At 48.9% G+C, this 25,813-nt stretch overlaps 2 protein-coding genes across 10 annotated transcripts in view; both read right to left on the reverse strand.

Moving 5' to 3' along the window:
* The window catches only part of LOC116940161 (A disintegrin and metalloproteinase with thrombospondin motifs 3-like), an 87,054-nt gene extending 83,580 nt beyond the window's left edge, over positions 1-3,474 (reverse strand). For 2 of the 3 annotated variants that reach the window (XM_076065553.1, XM_076065552.1), the window contains exons 1-3: positions 2,974-3,474; positions 2,597-2,621; positions 1,479-1,927 (exon numbers count right to left, since the gene is read on the reverse strand). In XM_076065553.1, coding sequence (XP_075921668.1) covers positions 1,479-1,927; positions 2,597-2,621; positions 2,974-3,042 — 543 coding nt within the window. In that variant the 5' untranslated portion in view covers positions 3,043-3,474. The remainder of the gene's footprint in view (positions 1-1,478; positions 1,928-2,596; positions 2,622-2,973) is intronic. The other variant, XR_012941243.1, reaches the window with a different exon arrangement.
* A 10,704-nt stretch (positions 3,475-14,178) lies between these two features.
* The window catches only part of PALD1 (phosphatase domain containing paladin 1), a 213,729-nt gene continuing 202,094 nt past the window's right edge, over positions 14,179-25,813 (reverse strand). For all 7 annotated transcript variants that reach the window (XM_032949504.2, XM_032949506.2, XM_032949502.2 and 4 more), the window contains exons 19-20: positions 22,968-23,123; positions 14,179-17,760 (exon numbers count right to left, since the gene is read on the reverse strand). In XM_032949504.2, coding sequence (XP_032805395.1) covers positions 17,611-17,760; positions 22,968-23,123 — 306 coding nt within the window. In that variant the 3' untranslated portion in view covers positions 14,179-17,610. The remainder of the gene's footprint in view (positions 17,761-22,967; positions 23,124-25,813) is intronic.

Genomic DNA, 25,813 nt, shown 5'->3' on the forward strand with positions numbered 1-25,813 from the left:
GGAATCGTCCCTTCCTGCTGCTTACGAGCAGCAGCAGCAGCAGCACACCAACTGTGATCGTCACTTCTATCTACGCAGCAGTTATTGCAAATGTTCACGAAACGATTATTTACTGTGCTTGCTGTTGCCATAGCCAGGGATTAATTTCAGCCAGGTATTTTCTGAAAAGGAATATTTCCTACACCCGGCGCACCGCGTCGAGGATACGTCTGGCTATTGAATACAGTGTCGCGACACTCACTCCAGTCTACTAGCAACTTGGAAGATGTCATGAGGAATCAAGCCTTGGTAATGACGTGACCGAACATGTTTGCGGATTTTCCCCCTGTAAACAATGTAAGTGTTGTTCAATGGGTACGGGACGTTTCACTCGGGTGCATTTTATTGGAAACCACTGCTTCCCATTTAGCGCGCGTGTCATCTGTAATTCACAGCGAGTTGTCAAAATCAAGTTACGTGCATAGGTGTTTTTTTTCAGACAGTGCTTTGCGTTATATGACCGATTTTCACTCAAGAAACTGCACACACCCACACAATGAAGTTGCGAGTGCATTTGCTTTTTTTTTAAATGCACAAGTTAGCATTCGAGAGCGGTGCTGCCGCTGCTGATGATGACGAAGCATCACACACACAGGAGACGGGTGCTGGAATGGTGCCTGCAATGTCTGGACTGCGGTTCCGGATGACTCCACTGCAAGTTGAATGCAGCGAGGTTCTACATAATTTAGATGTACAAACCCACAAAAGGATTTAACAAATATATATTAAATAGAATGTAGGGGAAATATAAGCTAAATATAATCTCACAATCAATAAAATAACGAATACGGTTCTGTATATAAATGCAGTGGCAAGGGTTCAGCACCAGCACGTGCAAGTGATTTAATTGAATAATGTAAGCGATTTATAAGAGCCTCCACCACCAGGCTCGCCAACAAAGTGCACACGGCTACCCAACAGACCTAGTCTGACAGGAGCGCAGTGCTGGTTTGTGGAGTAATGCTGGGTCTTTTAGCACGGGCAGGATTTTGTCGACAAAAGTTTGTTGACACGAGTAACTTCGACTTAACTACCACGCGCGATTGTTCTGTCGGCACAAATTGTGGAATTAAGTCCCCTACTCCAAGAGGTACCTGGAGGTCGCTCTTGGTGTGTGAATGTGGGTTAAGCCGACACAAACGGTGTACGGAAGACCCGTTGTCACATTGCATCCATCGACCGATCGCCCAAGCGCACCACCTGACATTGGAAAACCAATTTCCTGTCCGATTGAACTGCAGGCAGTGTAGCTGCACTGGGGCCCACAGGCCAGAGGGTATGAAGGAGTTGAATTTTGCCTGGAAGTCCCATTTTATTCCTTGCACCAGGGCCAATGGTAGCACAATCTACACCATTGGAACCACCACTGCAATAAGCGTGGAGCATTGTGGACAGTGCAGATGTCCCTGCCCGCTCTCTTAACCCTCACCCTCACTCACCAGGCCATCGCAGTTGCTGAGCGCGACCGTGGCGCCGGGGACCCCGTTCACGGTGCCGCGATGCACGCAATCCCGTCCGGCCAGCGCCTCTCTCCGGCTTTCGGCGAAGTCCTCCTGCCACTGCAGGGTGGCGCCCGGAGCCAGCAGCCGCCAGCCCACGGGGCGCACGCTCAGCTGCAACACGCGACCTGACACGGTCACGTTGAAGTAGCGGCGCGCGTCGGGGGCCTCGCGGGGGTCCTCGCGGGGAGCCTCGCAGGGGGTCGGGGCGCCGTCTCCGTCCCCGGGGAGGCTCCGTGCCGCGCGGCGGTGCGCGCTGCCATCGGAGTCAGAGCCCGGCCCGTGCCGGGAGGACACGACCCGGGACACGAACCTCCCACTCGAGTCCGTGGCCACGGGCGTGACCACCTCGTACCTGTGCAGCCTCGCGTCCAAAGCGGCCAGCGGTTCTGTTTGGACAAGTTGGGTTTTGTTTTTTTAAACTTTACGCACTTGCAGCAAGCGAGGGATTTAACCACCATAAATATAACTCGGCATGTGTACTTGTTGGCGCCTCGAGATGTACTTAATGCCCACTGGGGCGTGGTATAAATAATACATTCAGGCATTGACCCTATGATTGAAGCAAGTACCACCACCACCACTACAACAAGAAGGCACAAAGTAATATTTCACCCAAAGGTTAATCATGCTTGTATATGTTAGCCGACACCACGGTTGTCTGACGGGGACGATTCACGTGACGCGTTTTACCCACGAGGTCACCGGAGGTCACCGAATATCACCTGTCGAATGCAGGTATCCAGATACCCATTTACCAATGGTGAGAACATCACCCCAGCGCGCTTAGGTGCACGAGTGACTGCCACACGCTGGCACGACCACGGGACACGTGCATGATGCATGTGTTGTTGTGTTAAGCGATCGCACATGCGCCAATGCGTACAGGCGTCGCTGGCACTCGACGCGCCCCTTTAATCGCGGCTGGCGAGGCGCTGCGCGCGCGGTTACACTGCAGGGGTACCGCGTGGCAAAGCGGCAGGAATCCTAGAAATGTGCCGACGATGCATAAGCACGCACGCACGCACGCGCGTGTGTGTGTGTGTGGCCGAGCTTACCTGCACTCGTCTCTGCTCTCACGACCTGGACGACAGAAACAAAACCCCCACGGTAAATAACAACAACAACAACAATAGGTGAATGAGGTCAACAGTGGGCCAACAGTCACCGCATTAATTCATTATTTCCTTGCATTTCCGATTGAGTTGTACAGCGAAAACAAAAATGCCGGTGGCTTGCCCGGAAGGCGCCGTCTGCGCTCTCTCAGCTGTCCCGGCCCGACACGAGCCAAATAATCACGGCGACGATTGCACGGAATTATCATCTCGGCTCCCGTGATGCGTCGAGAGCCCCGGCACCGCGCACGTGGACCATGATGATGTTGCTGTTGCGCGGCACGTGGTGCATTGTGGTGCGCGTGGGGGTTGCCGCTCACCTGCACCGTGCTGCAGAGAAGGCTGCCGCTCAGCAGTGCCGCCCAGAGTGCCCAGGTGCTTCTACTCATCGCTACTCGAGTCGAGTCTTCTCCCTGCACTTTAAGCCAGCGCGATCGGAGTCCGGCACCGGTGAATAAGTGAACAATAGCAACAAGCTGCACTTGAAAAGTAATAATTATTATTATAATTAAAAGAAAAATAACAAAGAAGGGAGGAAAAACTAACTTCTGGAACTTTGTACAAAACTAAAAAAAAAGTTTAGGACCGTTACGCGAATAGCGACGCGGTCCGCGTCGAGGGTTAGTTGTTAGGAGTTTGCAAGCAGTTCGTGTTGACTTTCTTGCCGTGCTCTTGTCGGTGGTTAGGGGTTCTCGCCGCGGTGAGAGGGCTCTGCGGCGCTACGGGGTCCCTGCTGCTGCTGCAGGGCTGCACGCAGTGTGAGTGAGTGAGCCGGGTGACGGGGCGCGCGTGCTTCTGGCCGAGTGCTCGTGGAGGGGACGGGCCAGCGGCAGGGAAAGGGGTGCGTGAAGGCGGAGCAGGCACGCCTCGAGAGCCCCCCCCCCCAGTCCACCACCACCACCCTCATCCCCTCCACCCCCCACTCAACTAACTCACCCCACTCACCACCACCACCCATCATCCCCTCCACCCCCCACTCTACTAACTCACCGTCACCACCCATCATCCCCTCCACCCCCCACTCTACTAACTCACCCCACTCACCACCACCACCACCCATCATCCCCTCCACCCCCCACTCTACTAACTCACCCCACTCACCACCACCACCCATCATCCCCTCCACCCCCCACTCTACTAACTCACCCCACTCACCACCACCACCCATCATCCCCTCCACCCCCCACTCTACTAACTCACCCCACTCACCATCACCACCCATCATACCCTCCACCCCCCACTCTACTAACTCACCCCACTCACCACCACCACCACCCATCATCCCCTCCACCCCCCACTCTACTAACTCACCCCACTCACCATCACCACCCATCATCCCCTCCACCCCCCACTCTACTAACTCACCCCACTCACCACCACCACCCATCATCCCCTCCACCCCCCACTCTACTAACTCACCCCACTCACCATCACCACCCATCATACCCTCCACCCCCCACTCTACTAACTCACCCCACTCACCACCACCACCACCCATCATCCCCTCCACCCCCCACTCTACTAACTCACCCCACTCACCATCACCACCCTCATCCCCTCCACCCCCCACTCTACTAACTCACCCCACTCACCACCACCACCCATCATCCCCTCCACCCCACACTCTACTAACTCACCCCACTCACCATCACCACCCATCATCCCCTCCACCCCCCACTCTACTAACTCACCCCACTCACCATCACCACCCATCATCCCCTCCACCCCCCACTCTACTAACTCACCCCACTCACCACCCATCATCCCCTCCACCCCCCACTCAACTAACTCACCCCACTCACCATCACCACCCATCATACCCTCCACCCCCCACTCTACTAACTCACCCCACTCACCACCACCACCCATCATCCCCTCCACCCCCCACTCAACTAACTCACCCCACTCACCATCACCACCCATCATCCCCTCCACCCCCCACTCTACTAACTCACCCCACTCACCATCACCACCCTCATCCCCTCCAACCCCCCACTCTACTAACTCACCCCACTCACCACCACCACCCATCATCCCCTCCACCCCCCACTCAACTAACTCACCCCACTCACCATCACCACCCATCATCCCCTCCACCCCCCACTCTACTAACTCATCCCACTCACCATCACCACCCATCATCCCCTCCACCCCCCACTCTACTAACTCACCCCACTCACCATCACCACACATCATCCCCTCTACCCCCCACTCTACGAACTCACCCCACTCACCATCACCACCCTCATCCCCTCCACCCCCCACTCTACTAACTCACCCCACTCACCATCACCACCCATCATCCCCTCCACCCCTCACTCTACTAACTCACCCCACTCACCACCACCACCCATCATCCCCTCCACCCCCCACTCTACTAACTCACCCCACTCACCATCACCACCCATCATCCCCTCCACCCCCCACTCTACTAACTCACCCCACTCACCATCACCACCCATCATCCCCTCTACCCCCCACTCTACGAACTCACCCCACTCACCATCACCACCCATCATCCCCTCCACCCCCCACTCTACTAACTCACCCCACTCACCATCACCACCCTCATCCCCTCCACCCCCCACTCTACTAACTCACCCCACTCACCATCACCACCCATCATCCCCTCCACCCCCCACTCTACTAACTCACCCCACTCACCATCACCACCCATCATCCCCTCCACCCCACACTCTACTAACTCACCCCACTCACCATCACCACCCATCATCCATCCGTCAAAGGTGCGAGCGTGCTGACGTCACCGCTCGCGTGGAACCTAGCTGTTCTGTTCTCTTTCTCTGTTCTCTCTCTCTCTTGCTGTTTGTGATTCACGAGTCGTGAACTCGATGAGCCGTGAACAATGCCGGGGACTGCTGCCTGAGCGATTCCGTTTTATCGATCCCGCGTGGAACATGAGAACGTCGAGTCGCACAATTAACCGATTGCGGACAATGACACCGCCCTCCAACGGAATAAACATATTCGCATCTACAATAGTCGCGACTGGTTCTTCTTTAAAGCCATGCGACGAAGGTCTATTGCCCCAATCATTATAATACACGCGTGTTTTCCCCTTTAGGGCAGTGATCATGTCGAATGTGTTGAGTTGTGTGTAAAAAGTGTTGAGTTGTGTATGTGTAAAAAGTGTTGAGTTATGTGTGTGTGTAAAAAGTGTTGAGTTATGTGTGTGTGTATAAAAAGTGTTGAAGTTGTGTGTGTAAAAAGTATTGTGTGTGTGTATAAAAAGTGTTGAGTTGTGTGTGTGTGTGTATAAAAAGTGTTGAGTTGTGTGTGTGTGTAAAAAGTGTTGAGTTGTGTGTGTGTATGTATAAAAAGTGTTGAGTTGTGTGTGTAAAAAGTTTTGAGTTGTGTCAAAAGTAAACCGACAGGGCGGACTGCTTGTGCGGTGGTGCATCATCATCATTGCGAGCGCAGAATCACGGAACGTTTCGAACGTCTCGCTTTTCGAGGGCTCCGTTAAACGTGCATCACAATGTGTGTGTGTGTGGGGGGGAGCGGTGGTGCTGTGGTTAGCGCGCTGCGCCGTGATCCCACGACGACGACCCGAGTTCCAACCGGTCACGGAAAACATCGGTGGCGAGTGAAATTACAACCATCCACTTCACCAACACCCGCACTGGACTGGATTGGTGAAGTATGGATGATACCCCCCCACCCCTCGCTGCATGGCGTGTGAAGGTCTTCATCCATTGGTAGAATGAGAATGGTCGGAATTGATGTATGTACGTCTAATTTACACACTCAACTTAAAGTGTGGGTAACTCCTACATCTTTCAAATCGTCCGGGCAGTGTGGAAGAGTAGGCCAAATGCCCTTAGATAGGTTATATCGAGCCTCCCTCCCCTTTGTGGGAGGGCCTTCTGGCCACATTGGATTCGGGAAAGCGTTTTTTTTCAGGGCTGCGCCCGTGCCTTCCACCCCGACAATCAGCGCCTGCCTCGACTCACGAGCGGGGCGCACGGCCACTCGTCGGGAAAGGCGTCAGAAAGTCGCACGGTGTCCGACAGAGTCCTGGGGGCTTTGGATCGTGGCCTTGTCCCACGTCACGTCCGAGTGCATCAACGCAAATGTTGTCGGGGAACGACCTCCGAGCACAGCAGCATTCGCTGCGCGGACACATTCCACATGATAAATGCAAACTAAGTCACGTGCGCGGGGGTGATTGATCTGCATAGCTCCCGTGGCTCTCATACTTTAAATATCAGCCGATGACCTCGCCTATTCGCGGCCGAAAATGATCGTGGTGCTGCCCGCCGCGGTCGGTGAAGGAGGCGAAGCTGCGTTTGGAGGGGTTGGGGTCCCACAGATTACACGGAACTCGATAGTTTACAGCAGTGGTTCTTTATCTTGACTGCAGCCTTGCAGCCCTTTGGTTCCAAATCCTTCAAACACATGACGTTAATAACTACAGAGGGGTTGATTAACCAAAGTAGCTGTACTTACGTGCCCGTGCTGAATTCGTGTTTTGATTATTTACCTTCTCAAGGCATCTGGCCATGTCTTGCACACCCAGAACGGGCATCTCGCACCCCAAGGGGGTACACGTGCACCTCAGATTAACAACCACTGGTTGAGATGCAGTGCTCATGTCAATAACGTCTAATAAGCACCATTTGTTCAACAGGACTGACTTATGATAGATCCAGAAGGTCAAAATCTGTCCAGTTTTTCCTGCTAAGAAAACTGGTCGACGGGTAGAAAACATATTTGTACTTAGATGTGGACACACAGAACGGAGATTTGCGTTTCCGTTGTTAAACTCGGGTCACATACAGTGAGCAAATGGCTGACTTAGTACGAAACCCACCAACCCAGAGTTTGAGTTCGGCCAGACTCCACGCGCGTGTAGCAATCTATTTGCTGCCTCACAGGCCAGTTGCTTATCGCTGCTCAACACGAAGTGGCGAACGGCTCGACTGGCCCCCGGTATCGCGCGTAAACCTTTTTTGCCGCTCGACACCGGGGCCGGCGGGTCGCATTGATCGAACCCCCCCCCCCCCCCCCCCCCCCCATTGGGCTTGTTTTGAAGGAGGTGCCGCCTCAACTCTTTAAAGCGTCTCACAGAACCAAATAAAACCCACAAGTTATTTAAAAAAAACAAATAAAGCACCCCGTACGTGCGTATGCACCAGCGGCTGACAGAGTGGCCCCGCGTCTCGTATGACAACTCCACTTGGGTGGAGACCTCGACGAAAACACACTTTTTTTTGTTGCAAAGTGGAGAGAACAAAATTCGCCTATTCATAGGCACGGGAGCGTCGGCACGGAGTATGCACTTTTGTGAATGAAGGCGGGTGGTGGCTGGAGGACCGTGCTTACGGGGAGAGGAGGAGAGGAGGGCACTAGGGATGAAAAGAGCAGTGTGTAAGCCCGCAGGGTGCAGGGGCGCAGCTGGGGGGGGGAGGGAGGGAGGCAAGCGACCGGGGCCTCGTCACCCTCCCACGCATGGGTGAGCACTGAGATATGTTGCAGTGCTGACCTCTGTGTGTGGATACCCGTGTGTTCTCGTGTATTTACCACGAGACCGCCAATCCGTATTGTCAAAATGCAGACGTGAATGTTACCTTCGACTGGCATGGCGAGGGGAAGCCTTCATCCAGCGGTAGATTGACAAAGAGCTGTACATTATCATTTTATAATTGATTTGCATGAACAGTCACATCACAATTAGTAGGGCATGTAATGGTGAACAAGTTAATTGATGCTTAACATTTTAGCATGCCATTCTCCCCAGTCCTGAAAATGTAATGAGATTTGCAATATTATGGAACCATTATATCTATGTGTGAATGTTAACGCATCATCCCCTGCATTGCTATGAAGTTAAAATTAAGCCTGAACTCTGCTACCTTAATGTTGCTGCAGCTGGCAAAGCCGCATAGAGGTTAGCATCTCTTTACAAGGAAGACCAGTACCAGTGGTGGTAACCATAGGGCATGTGCAAACTAATAAGAGCAACCTCTTGCCAGCGAGACCAAATTTAATGTACATTTCCTATGACTGTCAATCAGTCACATCAGGAAAAGCTGGACTGTGGTAGTAGGATGCAAGGACCAACCGTGTGGAAGCTAATGCATTATGTAAAAAAGAGTTACATATTTTTGTAAGTACTATACTGTAGCAGCAGCAAATTATTCAGATTTTGGGCATTTTTTTAAAAAATGCTGAATGAAACAGAAACCGAAGAATCATCCAGAAGGGACTGAATTAAGACTGAGACAGGAACATTTGAAATAATACTTCATGTTACAAACAAATGCTTCGTGTTGTGGTGGTGGTGGCCGTCCCGTGCCGTGGTAGAGCGCGGAGTGGAGCGGGCGGGGGGCAGAGAGGAGAGCAACTCAACCCCGACGTGGGCTGCGTCGCGAAGGAACAGATAGATACAAATGTTAAAAAAGAGCATGCAATGGAAAATAGATATCTATTGGCAATGGGAAAACTGTCATCTCTATGGGCAATGGGAAAACTGTCATCTCTATTGGCAATGGGAAAACTGTCATCTCCATTGGGAATGGGAAAACTGTCATCTCTATTGGCAATGGGAAAACTGTCATCTCTATTGGCAATGGGAAAACTGTCATCTCTATTGGCAATGGGAAAACTGTCATCTCTATGGGCAATGGGAAAACTGTCATCTCTATTGGGAATGGGAAAACTGTTATCTCTATTGGCAATGGGAAAACTGTCATCTCTATTGGCAATGGGAATACTGTCATCTCTATTGGGAATGGAAAAACTGTCATCTCTATTGGCAATGGGAAAACTGTCATCTCTATTGGCAATGGGAATACTGTCATCCCTATTGGGAATGGGAAAACTGTCATCTCTATTGGGAATGGGAAAACTGCTATCTCTATTGGGAATGGGAAAACTGTCATCTCTATGGGCAATGGGAAAACTGTCATCTCTATTGGCAATGGGAAAACCGTCATCTCTATTGGCAATGGGAAAACTGTCATCTCTATTGGCAATGGGAAATCTGTCATCTCCATTGGGAATGGGAAAACTGTCATCTCTATTGGCAATGGGAAAACTGTCATCTCTATGGGCAATGGGAAAACTGTCATCTCTATTGGCAATGGGAAAACTGTCATCGCTATTGGCAATGGGAAAACTGTCATCTCTATGGGCAATGGGAAAACTGTCATCTCTATTGGCAATGGGAAAACTGTCATCGCTATTGGCAATGGGAAAACTGTCATCTCTATTGGCAATGGGAAAACTGTCATCTCTATTGGCAATGGGAAAACTGTCATCTCTATTGGCAATGGGAAAACTGTAATCTCTATTGGCAATGGGAAAACTGTCATCCCTATTGGCAATGGAAAAACTGTCATCTCTATTGGCAATGGGAAAACTGTCATCTCTATGGGCAATGGGAAAACTGTCATCTCTATTGGCAATGGGAAAACTGTCATCTCTATTGGCAATGGGAAAACTGTCATCTCTATTGGCAATGGGAAAACTGTCATCCCTATTGGCAATGGAAAAACTGTCATCTCTATTGGCGATGGGAAAACTGTCATCTCTATTGGCAATGGGAAAACTGTCATCTCTATTGGCAATGGGAAAACTGTCATCTCTATTGGCAATGGGAAAACTGTCATCTCTATTGGCAATGGGAAAACCGTCATCTCTATTGGCAATGGAAAAACTGTCATCCCTATTGGGAATGGGAAAACTGTCATCTCTATTGGAAATGGGAAAACTGTCATCTCTATTGGCAATGGGAAAACTGTCATCTCTATTGGCGATGGGAAAACTGTCATCTCTATTGGCAATGGGAAAACTGTCATCTCTATTGGAAATGGGAAAACTGTCATCTCTATTGGCAATGGGAAAACTGTCATCTCTATTGGCAATGGGAAAACCGTCATCTCTATTGGCAATGGAAAAACTGTCATCCCTATTGGGAATGGGAAAACTGTCATCTCTATTTGCAATGGGAAAACTGTCCTCTCTATTGGGAATGGGAAAACTGTCATCTCTATTGGCTATGGGAAAACTGTCATCTCTATTGGGAATGGGAAAACTGTCATCTCTATTGGCAATGGGAAAACTGTCATCTCTATTGGGAATGGGAAAACTGTCATCTCTATTGGCAATGGGAAAACTGTCATCTCTATTGGCAATGGGAAAACTGTCATCTCTATTGGCAATGGAAAATAGATATCTATTGGCAATGGGAAAACTGCCATCTCTATTGGCAATGGGAAAACTGTCACCTATATTGGGAATGGGAAAACTGTCATCGTTATTGGCAATGAGCGTAGTTTTTCACACAGTTCCTTAGAAAGTTTTAAGACCGACTCTGTTTTGTTGTTCTCCCGTGTGCCCTCGTGACACAACAACTATCGGGCAAGCAATGCGTGGAAGCGCTCGAGACGGCGTGCAGACAAGCCGACGTGCCACTGGCGATTTCTTTTGGTCGCATACATTTTTGCTGTGTTGTTATTTTAGCAATAAAAAAACAACACGCGGCGATGTTGCTTAAAATGTAACGCGTTCACTAGATGATTAATTGGCAGTGTTTGGCGTTTCGGTCCAGGAACACGGTTTGGCTGCCACCTACAAGGCGATTTGTGTGTCTGCGTGTTGGGAAGTGGGCCTCACAGCATGTGTGCCAAGCGTGGGTTCACGTTAACCCCGCATTCAGACCCTTCTGCTCAAGCCATGTGTCGAAAGTTTATAAACTTTTTTCTTTTATGAAGCCATATATTTAATCTGCGATGTTGCAGCAGGGGACAGTTTTAGCGTCGGGTTAACATGTGGTTTACACTTTATTCTGTTAAATTAACTTTTTTTTGTTAAGTTGCAATTGAAAGATAGCCACGAGCCACTCATAAACGGCGTATAGTTTTTTTTCCCCTGCGTACGAGTTCCATTCTTCAAGGGTCCCTTCTCACGCCGCACCGTTCACGTTCGGGAGAAGACGCGGAATCGTAATGCACAATCCATAAATAACCCCACGGCCACGGGCCACAAGGGACCGCGGCCAGCTCACGCGACGAATCCCCAACTCCGAAAATAAGCGCACGCGCGCGCACACACACTCGCACGTGCCGCGGCGTTCCCACTTGTTAAATCGACGCGCGCTATTTCCAAGTGCCACTGTCAAGGGGTCTCCATGGAAAGACGAAAATATTTTCGGGACATAGTGCCACTTTCGCCGTGGCTTTTCGCATTACTGTGGGTCAGAGGTCGCACGGATGAAGGCTGCGCATGAGCCAGCCACCCCACCCTGACGCTATTTTAGTTGCAGAATCAAAGAGTGTCCGTCCTTTGGAGAGAGAGAGAGAGAAGCCGGCAGAGTGTTGCTCATCCCAAGAGAGGGCTCTCTCTCTCTCTCTTTCTGCAGTGCCACGTCCAAATTAACAACCTGCAATAAACACGGGCAAAGCCAATTAGTTGTAAGCAAGATATACGGTACTCGACTTTATATAGCAGTGTGGGGGAAGCCGAGTTAGTAAACACATTAATAAAACGTTACTTTAAAAACGGGGAAATAAATGCACGTAAAGATGATCGTGAAAAATACTAAATGACGCTTTCTGTGATACTCTGCTGGAAGTGGTGCAGAAGTACTCATTAAACGTTCAACACATTCGTCAATAATTTCAAATCTGTAAAATGCTGGGAAACCCTATCACAACAGAGAAACTACTGCAGGCCTTAAACAAATAAATAGAACACCACAGAGACGTGCATTGTGTGTACAGAAGTTGGACAAGGTTGAACGCTTTTGGATATGCAAGCCACTGCCCGAAAATAAAAAAATATATATATACATGATAGATGACGTTTCGGGCAATGGCCCTTTAGTATAAATATTCTGATTCGCTGCAGAAATCATAGCAGGATCACCGTGCGTTTAAGAAGGGACATTGCCCAACATGTCGCCAGTTTATTTTTTCCCTTTTAGGGCTGTGGAAAATACACTCTGGCTTTCTCAATTCAAAAGGAAGTGCCAGTTACATTTAATTTATTTTACAAACTTATGGAAAAAGTCAATTATCACTCACTCCAAACCAAAAAACAGCAAACTGGGTTACGATAACAACTATAAAAACCCCAAACACACCCAAAACCTACTGCGGATATTAAAAATAGTCGCCGCAGATTTTTTTGTTTGTTCGAGAAACGGTTTGGCCGCAGTGGAAGGAGACCGCCTGGATGCCCTCCCCCCCCCGGGTGAGACCGGAACGCGGAGTTTGCGTCACGTCCGAGTCTCCCCAGGGGTGACGATCGACGTCACGTCGCGGGCTACGACTCCCTCGCCCTCTCTCCCCGTCCGTCCGTCCGCCCGCCAGGCCCAGCTGCTGCCCCTCCGCCCCCAAACGCCACGCTGACGATTCGGCGCAGGGGCGGCGTCACGGCACCCGACTGCTCGTCAAAACAGGAGGACAAGCGCTTCACATTTTCCTTTGCCTCACACAGCTAATCCTGGAGACAAGTGTTTCTCACGTTTGTTTACACCCCCAAGGCTGTTGTAATGACTCTGGCGTTATGAGCAATTGAAGAATGCGTGGCCATTTAAGAAACCGGCAACGATCAGGAAATTGTACATTTCATGTACGAGGTAGACAAATTGAGGTTTCTAGATCTCCAATGTGTGTAACGTATCGCCCTTCACGTGCTGTGAGATCCTGAAGGAGCTGCCGTTGGATAATCGTGCTGAACAAATGTGCGGTACATCAGGAGACCACATCGGAGAGCTATACGCAGCACAATCATGGAAAGCTATGAAGGCATATTGCTCATCTATCTCTACGGGGAGTAAACGTACGATATGTATATGGGTATGTTGAACGTCTTTCGCACCTCAAGTAGCCAACCGTATTAATCGGAGGTGCGGGGGAAGGACAAGAAACTAAACACGAAAAGCAGTTCTAAAGAAATGAGTTTCCAATCTAGATGATTTATAAGTGCATCATAGCTCCAGTGGCTTCCTAATGTCAGATGGAAGAGCGTTCCAGACGGCCGCAGAAGCGCATCTAAAAAGTTCGCGATGCGGTGACCACGGGTCTTTGTTCGACGGGGAGCCAAAAGTTGGTGCGAGGATGACCGGTCTTTGCGTGATGGTGAACGCTTCTCGACGAGATTGGCAAGGTGTTGTGGTTCATTCGTGGCAAGCACTTTGTGTGTAATGAGTGCGACCTTGTAATGTATTCGTTCGGTTTTCGGAAGGCAATGCAGCTCGGTGAGGACTGCACGGACACGGTCGGAAACCTTGCAGTATCCGTCATGACACGTGCCAAATAATTTTGTGCACGCTGCAGCTTGGTAATGTCTACGCAGCAATCGTATTGCTCATCTCTATGGGGAGGAAACCTGTGACGTGCGATTCGTGTTTCGCAAAAAGCGAATGAGAAAATTAGAAAAATGCGAAGGCGGGTGGGCAATTGAACAGCGATCTTGGTTAAGGCTTGCATCGCAACTAAATAATTGAGGTTAAAATGTGATGCGTACAAATATATAAATTTGGTCAGAAATAGTAATTGTGTGGTCACAGTTTAATATGCTTAAGTGGATGCTTCCATTAACATAAAATACAAAAACTGTTTATTTTCTACTTTAGGGACAGTAAAGGACTTTTAAAAAAATGCCTCGTGGGGAAAACAAATTCAAGTCGACATGCAAATTACAATTCCTGTCTCAACACACGTAAACAACGTTAAACATTTGCAAGTCTCATAAGGAATAGGGAACTGTTTATATACCACCATTGGTGTTCACAACATTCTGGAAAGATGCAAGTCACAAAAGATGAGCTCAAAAGTTGAGTTAACAGCAGACAAAAAAAAACATCTTTGTCACCCACAAAAAATTGTAAACATTTTACATTTTCACGGTGTGCATTATACTTGTAAGAACAAAAAACGAGGTCATTTTCAGAGCAGAGGGAAAAAGAGGCCAAGTGGAGCCAGAGGTCAGGGCGTACAAAGCAACAGGGCTCGTACAGAAGCAGACGAAATGCCACCCATGACCTATTAAGTCCAGCCCTACCTCCAGAATCACAATTTTTTTTTACAGAATTATACCCAACGATCTGACCATTTTGTGATTTATTTTCAAATGGATGCACCCCGCCTTGCTGGGACTTCCGGGAGACAAACCAAGGCCACGGTAATTAACCCTCGCCACTCGGGGAATTAGCGAGCGCCTCCGACATCCTCCCAGCCAATCCCAGACTCTACGCTGATCGTTCCGATAAGAGAGGAACCGCACATCAAGGGCTTGGCAAGGGCACCCCAGGATCTCCTCCTCAGCTCCCCAATGGCTGCACATTTCATTTGTATATTTACATTTTGCCCAATTATATTAAGCGTGTGCTGTAGGCATCTAAGCACATGGAAATTAGTTTTTTTTACTTTTGGAATCGGGGCTTAATTTCAACCGGGGCAGAGCTCCAGAAAATATTTCCAGGGTCTAAGGGATGGGGGGATGGGGGGGCTGCGGGGATGGGGTTGGGAAAGGGAGGGGTGGAGTGGCTTGAGAACCTGGAAATATTCCGAGAGAATTTAATCCCTGTTTAGAACGCCCCAACAGAACAACACTTGCGTGACGTCACAGGCAAAATCTTGATTTATCAAGCTTCTATGATTCATGTGATACAATCACGAGAACTGTGCTCTCTTTACCTGGGATATATGATGAATCCTAAAAGCTGAGCTGAACCAATGCAAGTGCAAAATACAAACGCTTATGCTTTTACCATATTTGCATGCAGTCCACTGGCTATTTCATTTCAGAGCATTAAACTTTCTCTAGTTTTATCTCGAGCGAGTGCACAGGACTTAAACCCAAAATCTCAGCAGTCTGTGACACAGGCACCCGTAATGCCACGGGTTAATTATCCCCATGAATGGGCAAGGTTGTGGCATTTTTCCAGGCGAGGTGCAGCGATTCCGTCACAATGTTTGAAGTGGTCATCGAGAGCGATGCGTCATCACGTGGCTGTGCTCTGCCAGAGACGACTGCTCGGGACAAGACGCTACACTTAAAGACAAATTCCTCCCGAATTTCAACATGAGGATATTTAATACAACGGCCACTCTTAATATGCCGACATCTACGATTAGGCGAATACAACAATCTACTTTGCAGGTCTGAGCTGAAAATTCTCACGTAACCACACACGACTACTCCATATTTGTTACAAGGCCTACGTTAGCATCCTGCATACACTCGCAAAGCGGGCATGGTGCTGTCTGTCCTGTAGCTAATGCAAGGGGTGTTTCCAATAAACCACGAAGAAATGAAATCCTGGCTTCATGAGTGAGAATTAGAAGCAGACTCATGATAGCCGACTCAAGGTCGCATCATCATACTCCTCGCAGTCCACCAGTCACGCAATCGATATCTCCCTGCTTTTGTGTCACTGCTGCATGGGAGTCCAACAACACACTTCCAGAAGCAAATGCGTCACGTCCCGAGACCGTATCGAGTCTGGTCATACACTAGTGCCACGGTGTGCCTTACCTATACCCCCCCCCCAACCGCTCATCACTCCTGGGCATGTGCTCAGAGTAAACTAGGTGCGTGTTTTACAAACCAATGATAATATTAGTGTCGTGTGGTAGGACAGCATTTCACGTGGAAGTGTGTCGCAGCAAAGGTCTGCCTCGTTCTTAATGGACGGGGAACTTTTGTTTCTGCCTATGAGCGTGCCGACTTTCGAGCGATAGGCTGTCAACACGGTGAACACAACCCACCCGTTCTCTATGATGGCGCGTGCGTGTCGCAAACAGAGTCTGCAATCCGCTGTGAATAGCACTCACTCACCTCGCTACATATCATACGACGGGTGATCTCAAAAGCAGGGCAGCGGGATTCGCTTAAATGCTGCACAAATCACCGAGGGATAAATGGTGCGCAGTTACCGGAGACTTTAACAGCACGCAGCCACGCACTTAACAGCACGCAATACATTATGGAGTAACAGCACGGTACGCGGGAGACCGCGAGTGGTGGGGAAAGAAAAAGTGGAACGAGCGCCCTACATCTTTCCTCTTTCCCAATTTGTGCATTTTTGGAAGATTGTCACCGATTAAGAGAGAAGAACAGCCCCGTGGCAGCGTGGCCCTGCAAGACGAAACAATGCGAACCCACTAAACACAGACCCACATTTCACTCAGTGCGACCTCCGTTCACTGTCACTATACACTTCACGTTCACAAAAAAAAGATGTAAAAGTAACTACCCTTCCTTGTGTTGCAAAAAAAAAAAATCTCAAGCCAATGCACACACGTACAGCGGGTTTGTCCATCCACTGCTGGATGAGGGGCTCTCCACGGCCGTGCGGGTCGTGAAGGTTATTTGGGCCAAACTTCACCACGCTGCCTGGTGTTGGTTGGGGAGGCCCGAGGGAGCATAGAAATGCAACACTGGATTCCACTGCACTGCCCTCTGCTGGCCAAGACGCAGCCCGGAGCCCGGCGAGCTGCTGTTCACACTCGGCGGTTGCCCGTTCGTGCGTACGTACGTGCGATTAACTTATTTTGCACCGTGAGTAGCTCAACCACGCTAATCGGAGGTGCAAGCACGATCCAGGCTCGAATTGCTACCTGGCTTCCGAGATCTGTTGGGATGCGGTGCATTCTGGGCGATCCAGTCATAGGTCCCACCCTCAAATCCATAAACGTCGAATTGGCTTTAATGCCACGATGACTGCACCTCGTTCCTCGAAGCCAGAAATCCCATTGTTGCATGGGGTCGGCTCGTGCTGCCCTTACGTAACAAGAAACAAAAATACAACGCGGCGTTACCGACCCCCGTGAAGTGGCGCGTACGACAGTGAATGGAGAACGAGGGGGGGGGGGGGGGGGGGGGCGGGCGCGTCCGCACGAACGACTGCCATGCACGCGCGTGCCGAGCGAGCACGAGGCCGGACGTAGCGGCTCCGCGGGGGGATTCTGGCGTCTCCGCCGTCAGAGCAGCTCCCCGCGGAACGGCAGCGACGAGGGCGGCGGCTGCAGCCAGCGGTGACGCAGTCTGCACAGGGGCGTCAGCTCGGGGTCCTCGAACTCCGGGAAGCCCAGGCGGTCGAGCACATCGTACACGCCCGCACGGCCCGCCACCTGCGTTGCATGGGGAGGACGGGGGGGGGGGGGGGGGGGAGAGGTTCGTCACGTCGTTACCGGGAGCGGTTGCAGAATCAGTGAAGGTCACGCACGGACGTGAAACCGACGAGTTGTGGAAAAATAATGCCGGCGTTCGAGATGAGCCGACCGAGAAGGTGATGGCGAGTTCTCCACGCAATGGCGCCGAGGTGGGACAGCATAAACCAATGTTTGCTGCGGTGAAGAGGAAACAGCGATGGTTCGGACACCGTGACATGAGAAGGGGGACTGTCTCTCTCTCTCCCCCTCTCTATCCCACAACAACATCATCTTACAAGGCACTGTTAGAAACAGAAGAGGAGGATGATGCAAGATCAACTGAATGACAGATGTGATAACAAAGATTGATAGGCCCGGGCACAACAGCTGACAGAGACTCTATCACAGCTGTTGGCAAGAGTTGAGAGTTGACAGACGAGACATCAGTGGCGCCCGCATGACCGTTGCTGTTAAGGGAGAGATGAGCTCAACAAATTAGGAAAAACCATGCGCTCTGCATTGATTATGAAAGAGATCCAACATGTGTTTGTCTTGGGAGCGACACATTTATCAGTATGGCAGCTGATGGATAGCTGTCAGGGCTAAAAAGATTTCATATTTGCAAATAGTCAATTTTGCTTTGGATTGTGTCTCCCAAGTTTTGGGCGATAAGCCTTAAATTAACGTGGTTGGTTTTCAATAAGATAAGGCCCTAATAGTAACGTAACTTTATGCTTCAGAAGGGCTCATATTGGATCGTGTTTAAGAGAGTTATCGTGTGTCACCCCCACCCAGTGATGGACGGCCGACCAGACGGACGGAGTGAGTGCACAAGTACTTTCAACCGTTGTTGGAAAGGGTTTCTCTCAGTGGAGCTACATTGATGTCTAATTAGCCTCTTGTGGGAGGCAACGATTGAAATTAATCGCGCAAATTTAGATTTGTTAAATTCCATTCACGGTAATTTATATAATTCAAATAAACGTTTAAATCCGGAGTGTTAATAGACAAATGTGTTTTATGCAGCCGACACACTAGGCGCACTATTGCATGGGTCCATTCAAAAGGGAAAAAAATACAAAATAAGAAAAAGCCAGGCCTTGCTTCCCTCTAGGAGAAAAAAAAAAACACGGGAAAAACCATGCCAAGTGGTAGAACTGGCATGTTTTTGGAGCCTCCTCTCCCCGCTTTGGCACATCCCACTGGAACATTCCACCCTTCTCAGGCTCCGCCTCCTGGCGATCAGTCGCCACATGTGCCGAAGAGAGGAGCGTTTTGGTGCCTCTTGGCAGACATTCCCAGCCACGACAAAAGAAATTCCACGTTATAAGGGGCGGCCCCACAAATGCGCCGACGCATTGTCACTGAGCAGTGACCCCAGCGTTTCCCACCAACGGGAGGAGCATTTTGTTACAATAGTGGAGCGCATGTCGAGCATCCAAAGCGGCGATGGCGAATGTGTGAATGCTGGTAAATACTCGGAGACTCACGTTACAGCCAAGCGTGTTTCCTTAACCTTAAAGCACAGCAAAGTAACTCCTTCCAAAACAAGTCAGCTGCTTAAGAGGATTTTCCTTAAAATAAATCAAGTGTTATTGGGCTTTTTTTCACCAAATGTGGCAATGCTGCATAAAGCCCCCTAAGAGCTCGTACCAATGTCAGCAGAGAATCAGTTGAAACCGTGAGCGCTGTTCCATTGATAAGTGAGTCTCAAAATGCTTGGTATAAATAAATCCTACCCATTACATAAAGAAAAAAGTTATAATCATGGTTCACACAGAAGGCAACTGGCGCGTTTATAAATAGTTTTAATGCAATTATGCTACACATTGTAGGATGTCTGTTAAAAATAGTAACAAAGTAAAGATTTTTTTTGCGTAACTTTTTTTTCTTCCGAAAACAAATTAAGTCATTCATGCACAAATATTTCCTACCACACATGTGTTTGCACAATGTTCCAATCCCCCTTGACAATAATAAATAAAATAACATGCTGTTTGAATGTAACAATGTGCTATTCTTATTGGTTGACCATCTCATGCAAAACGTTGTTGAGGGACAATATTTACGGTTTCAGTACTTTTAACAATTCCACGTGGCCACCAAGTTTATTTGGTGAAAATTAGAAACTGTAAATTGTTGTCCGAATGATTCTATTCCCTTGCTCTTGCCAAGGCAGAAGCAAGGCATTGCATCACCAGAATATTGACAGACGTTTTAATGCATCTGCAGCATACATTTTTTATATCACCAAAACCTCCAAAACACTGAAAAACAAGCCTGACTGAAAAGTAAAACAATTAACATGATCCAAAATGTTTAACATACCACGTAAAATGAACGCATCAACAACAAGGAAAAGCCAATTTTAATCCTGCCCATTGGGGAGCGTAAAATAATGAAACACATTGGGGCTCATTTTATAATATAATTACTTTGCCATCTGGCCATTTCTAAGGAAAGTGTGTGATGTAATACAAGCGAACGTAATGACGACAACATCACACATTCACAGGTGTGGTGCGTCTCATGGATTTGAAGTGAGAATTTGTAGGATTTATAATTGCGTATGGAGAGAGGGCCAATAAGCCAACCACATGGAAACTAAACGTACAAATTAGCTTCCCAAAGACCAACACCAATGAGGCTGTAAGGACAGATTGTTCAAAACATGTGGCAGTTCCACTGAGCCTGCGCAAGCCGACTATGGATAAAGTCTAACCCACAGTGGAACAAAAATATGGGCCGTCTTATGTATGCTGATATACAGTGAGGGAAAGAAGTATTTGATCCCCTGTTGATTTTGTATGTTTGCCCACTGACAAAGAAATGATCAGTCTATAATTTTAATGGTAGGTTTATTTGAACAGTGAGAGAGAGAATAACAACAAAAAAATCCAGAAAAACGCATGTCGAAAATGTTATAAATTGATTTGAATTTTAATGAGGGGAATAAGTATTTGACCCCTCTGCAAAACATGACTTAGTACTTGGTGGCAAAACCCTTGTTGGCAATCACAGAGGTCAGACGTTTCTTGTAGTTGGCCACCAGGTTTGCACACATCTCAGGAGGGATTTTGTCCCACTCCTCTTTGCAGATCTTCTCCAAGTCATTAAGGTTTTGAGGCTGACGTTTGGCAACTCGAACCTTCAGCTCTCTCCACAGATTTTCTATGGGAATAAGGTCTGGAGCATGGGCTAGGCCACTCCAGGACCTTAATGTGCTTCTTCTTGAGCCACTCCTTTGTTGCCTTGGCCGTGTGTTTTGGGTCATTGTCATGCTGGAATACCCATCCACGACCTATTTTCAATGCCCTGGCTGAGGGAAGGAGGTTCTCACCCAATATTTTATGGTACATGGCCCCGTCCATCGTCCCTTTGATGCGGTGAAGTTGTATTGTCCCCTTAGCAGAAAAACACCCCCAAAGCATAATATTTCCACCTCCATGTTTGACGGTGGGGATGGTGTTCTTGGGGTCATAGGCAGCATCCCTCCTTCTCCAAACATGGCGAGTTGAGTTGATGCCAAAGAGCTCCATTTTGGTCTCATCTGACCACAACACTTTCACCCAGTTGTCCTCTGAATCATTCAGATGTTCATTGGCAAACTTCAGACGGGCATGTATATGTGCTTTCTTGAGCAGGGGGACCTTGCAGGCGCTGCAGGATTTCAGTCCTTCACGTCGTAGTGTGTTACCAATTGTTTTCTTGGTGAATATGGTCCCCTCAGCTGCCTTGAGATCATTGACAAGATCATCCCGTGTAGTTCTGGGCTGATTCTTCACCGTTCTCATGATCATTGCAACTCCACGAGGTGAGATCTTGCATGGAGCCCCAGGCCGAGGGAGATTGACAGTTCTTTTGTGTTTCTTCCATTTGCGAATAATCGCACCAACTGTTGTCACCTTCTCACCAAGCTGCTTGGCAATGGTCTTGTAGCCCATTACAACCTTGTGTAGGTCTACAATCTTGTCCCTGACATCCTTGGAGAGCTCTTTGGTCTTGGCCATGGTGGAGAGTTTGGAATCTGATTTATTGCTTCTGTGGACAGGTGTCTTTTATACAGGTAACAAGCTGAGATTAAGAGCACTCCCTTTAAGAGTGTGCTCTTAATCTCAGCTCGTTACCTGTATAAAAGACACCTGGGAGCCAGAAATCTTTCTGATTGAGAGGGGGTCAAATACTTATTTCCCTAATTAAAATGCAAATCTATAACATTTTTGACATGTGTTTTTCTGGATTTTTCTTGTTGTTATTCTGTCTCTCACTGTTCAAATAAACCTACTATTAAAATTATAGACTGATCATTTCTTTGTCAGTGGGCAAACGTACAAAATCAGCAGGGGATCAAATACTTTTTCCCCTCACTGTACTACTTAGTATTAGGGGCGTCATTGACACCTCGGGAAACCCAATGCCGCCCCCCCCCCCCCCCTTAACAATCTCATTTTGTCTAAACCCATGTTTTTGAGGAAAAAGTCGATACCCATGGTTTAATTATACAAGACAGAATTTAGAGGTGGGTGAGTCATCAGTAGGGAGTGTATGTTCAACTTCTTTCGCACTGTGCGTAGCCAAACGTGCTAATAATCAACACCGCGTTCTGCCACTGGCCCTGCCATAAGCATGTGGACTGTATATCACTTGCTTACAACCGTGAATAGAGATGTGTGCTACCAAAAACTCAACAAAGCTTTCGGACACTTTGACTTGATTTTTTACGACATTAACACCACAAAGAACTGAAATTAAAACAGCAATATCAAAAATGTAATATCACAGAAAAAAAATCCACACTGTACCCGTTGAAGACTGCATCGTGATTTTATGGACACCTGAATCACAAACCTACAGGTTGCCTAGAGAAGGCCATAACTACAAGGATGTGCACCTGCTCAGAAATCCTGAGGTAGAGCAAGAAGGCGACGGGTATACGAAGCAAGCGAACGGGCGGAGATGCAGATTCACGACGCGGCAAGACTATCGGAGGACAGCGAGATCCAGAGGGAGGTTCTACGCACGGCCAACCCCCTGGAAAAGGGTCAGCACAACACAACCGGTGCCTCTAACGTCTGCTCACGCACTACGAATGCTTAGCTCATCCCCTAGATCAGTGCGATGCAGAAAACCCCACATTTGTGATGCACAATAAGAAAACAAGGGGCACACACGAGTGCAGTGGTTACCTCCACCATCCACTGGCTGAAGGGCCTCTCCCAGGACTGGGGCTTCTCCAGGTGCAGGTAGGCGTTGAAGAGGATGAGGAAGATGTACCTCTCCAGGTACTGCAGGCTGCGCACGCGTAACACGTTGTTCTCTTCAGCGCACTTCCCCACCTTCATCTGCGCATGCACGTGGACGGGGAAGCTGAGGCTTAACCATGTATTTTTTTTTTTACTTTACACACACAGTTGATAAAAGCACAGGCCCCGAAGGCCCAAAATGTCAAGCGGCCAGCACCACAGATGGCACTGGCAAAGTTCCTGTAGATTATTAATTGGTAGATTTCTCGCACTGAGTGAGGATATGAGAACTTTGGAAAAGAGACGATGGGAAGGGATTACAAAGTCGAGCAGAGAAAGAAGCAGAAAGTGAAGCGTGTATAAGGCGAGCAGCGTGGTGGCTAAATGCAAAAATTATCTAAGACTAAAGAGTAAACCTGATAGACCGAATCCTCAATATAGGGTGGAGAATTCAATGAATGAAGTTCATGGGAATAGTACCCATGTTAATAGTGATATTAGGGTGATGAGGAGGCAAATGGCTGCTGTCGAGACTGGAGGAATTAAATATGGAATAAATAAACCGATTATACTGTGAGTGGACTACTGATCATTACAACTACAGTGCTACCACTGCTCATAACAGTGCAGTGGTACTAATGGTGCCAATCATTGCAAATTAATGATCATAATGGACAATTAACCATTTCCCGCTCTGAGATATCTACAAGTTGCAGGGTGGGTCCCGTTCACCGCTGAATCTCAGAATGTGCAAGCGGTTAGCGTTAATTCCTTCAGAGAGGAGTAGCGCTGCTGTTTCTAAAGACATTCTACTGTACTCTATGATAGCTGGCGCCAAACTGTGTCACACGCCCCCCCCCCCCCCCCCCGCATGGCCTTTTGCTTCCTATTCCGTTCGAAATCGATTCCATTCTGATGACGTACCTCACCGGAATGTACGTCATCGGAACGGGAAAAAGTTAAGTAGGCAGCAGGAGGGTTTATGAGCGAGAATACATACAAGGAACGCATGTATTAGAGAACATATGCAAAAGTGACTGACGCCATATTGACTACAAAGAAAAGTAAGCGGGCTTGGGCAGGACACACGTCATGAGAAGGGACCGATGACCGGGTGGTTGAGACCAACGATGGGGTGACAGCCAAAGGAGAGAACACGCACAATGCGACCACCACTGCAGAGATGGAATGACGAGGTCAGCTCCTGTGCAGGAGATAGTTGGATCGCTGCTTTGCAAGACTGTGAGAGATGGTGATGACTCGGTGAAGCCTTCATCCAGCAGTGGATACATCATGGCTGATGACGACTGGCTGAGCAGTCCAGTGGGTCAGAACCAGACTGTACTCAGTTTACGTCTGGATTCCTAACCCCATGCAGTAATGGAACTGTGCATTTCCAAAGTACACGGACAAACAGGCTGGAAAAATCTGTTGGTATGTTACTCACAGAGTGGACACTGTGTGACGGTGTTACAGCTCAACTTTCAATCGGCTCTCTGATGTCTTATCGGGGTGTGCCGCGTGCTGTTCGGCATGTCCAATACGCCGCTCCACGTGCTGGGAGCTTCTTCAGGAATTGATGAAGCTCCCAGATCCAGAATGTTCCTGAAGAAGCTCCCAGCAAATATTTAGCATAACAACGGACATCAATATGAACCACACACAGTTCCAATCCGAAAACCCAACAGAGCTGCTCAGCACAATCGCGACAACCTACGCAGTCAATTTTTAACTCTGCAAATCATGCGCAACTCAGGTATAAACTAGCAGGAAAGTACAGCGGAAGAGTCATTTTACGGATATTCGGTCATTATCATGAGCGAATGAGCCAAACTCGACAAAGTACTCAGCAGAGTAACTTCAGTACCGCCGCGGGCTTTGACAACATCTCGCCAGAAGTTCTTGAATCATCTTGGCCCACGTGTGCCCACTTGTGGTTGGTTCAATACTCGGGTCACCAGGGAAGGGAAGCTGCCAAAGATCTGGCAAGCGTTGAAAGTCATCGCCCTTCCAAAACACGAGGCTGCAAGCTACGGCCGACATCGCCGCTCTCCAAGCGCTTCAAAGACTTGGAACATCTGAACCTCCAACATGTCGACACAAGTGGGATACATCCTGAGTGCGTCCATTGAGAATGGTTTTTCAAAGAAACGTGAAGACAAGGGGCAGTGTTGCTGGACCTGACGGCAGCCGATGACACAGTCTGGTACAGCAGCCGTCTAGTTAAGATGTCAGGAGGTTCAAAGATGGTACAATTGCTTCGAGGAGGCAAATTAATGGCCTGCCCAAGGGCTCTGTGCTCACGCCAACCATGTTTAGCCTCTACACCAACGACGTCCCACCCACACAGTCACGAAGATGCATGTACGCAGACGATATATGCTCTGGAACTCAGGCCTGGATTTGTACAAATCTGAAGAAAACGCTCAACGATGATTTCAACAGGCTGGAGGACGACTGCAAGATGCGGCAACTTCAGCTGAGTGTCACCAAGACGGCGTCGAGCGTGCTCCACCTTCACAACGCCCGTGTGCTGCCCAAGGACTGAACATTTGCCTCAATGGGCCGAGGCGCAGACAAAACCTGCACCCAGTTTATCTCACTCGAAGTGACCAGGGACTGGACGCTGACTTACCACGCTCACACCTCAGGATACGGTCGCGATAGCCAAGACTCAGTGACTTGCCTGGCAAGTTCACCGGCTCATCGTGGGGGCTGGTGCCCCAACTCCAGGGACATCAGTACTCGCCGGCAGGATACCGCGCACCTGTCTGGGGTCAGCTGTCGAA

Source organism: Petromyzon marinus, chromosome 8, assembly GCF_048934315.1.
Source record: "Petromyzon marinus isolate PM22_M1 ecotype Great Lakes invasive population chromosome 8, UKy_Petmar_22M1.pri1.0, whole genome shotgun sequence".
Lineage (NCBI taxonomy): Eukaryota > Metazoa > Chordata > Hyperoartia > Petromyzontiformes > Petromyzontidae > Petromyzon > Petromyzon marinus.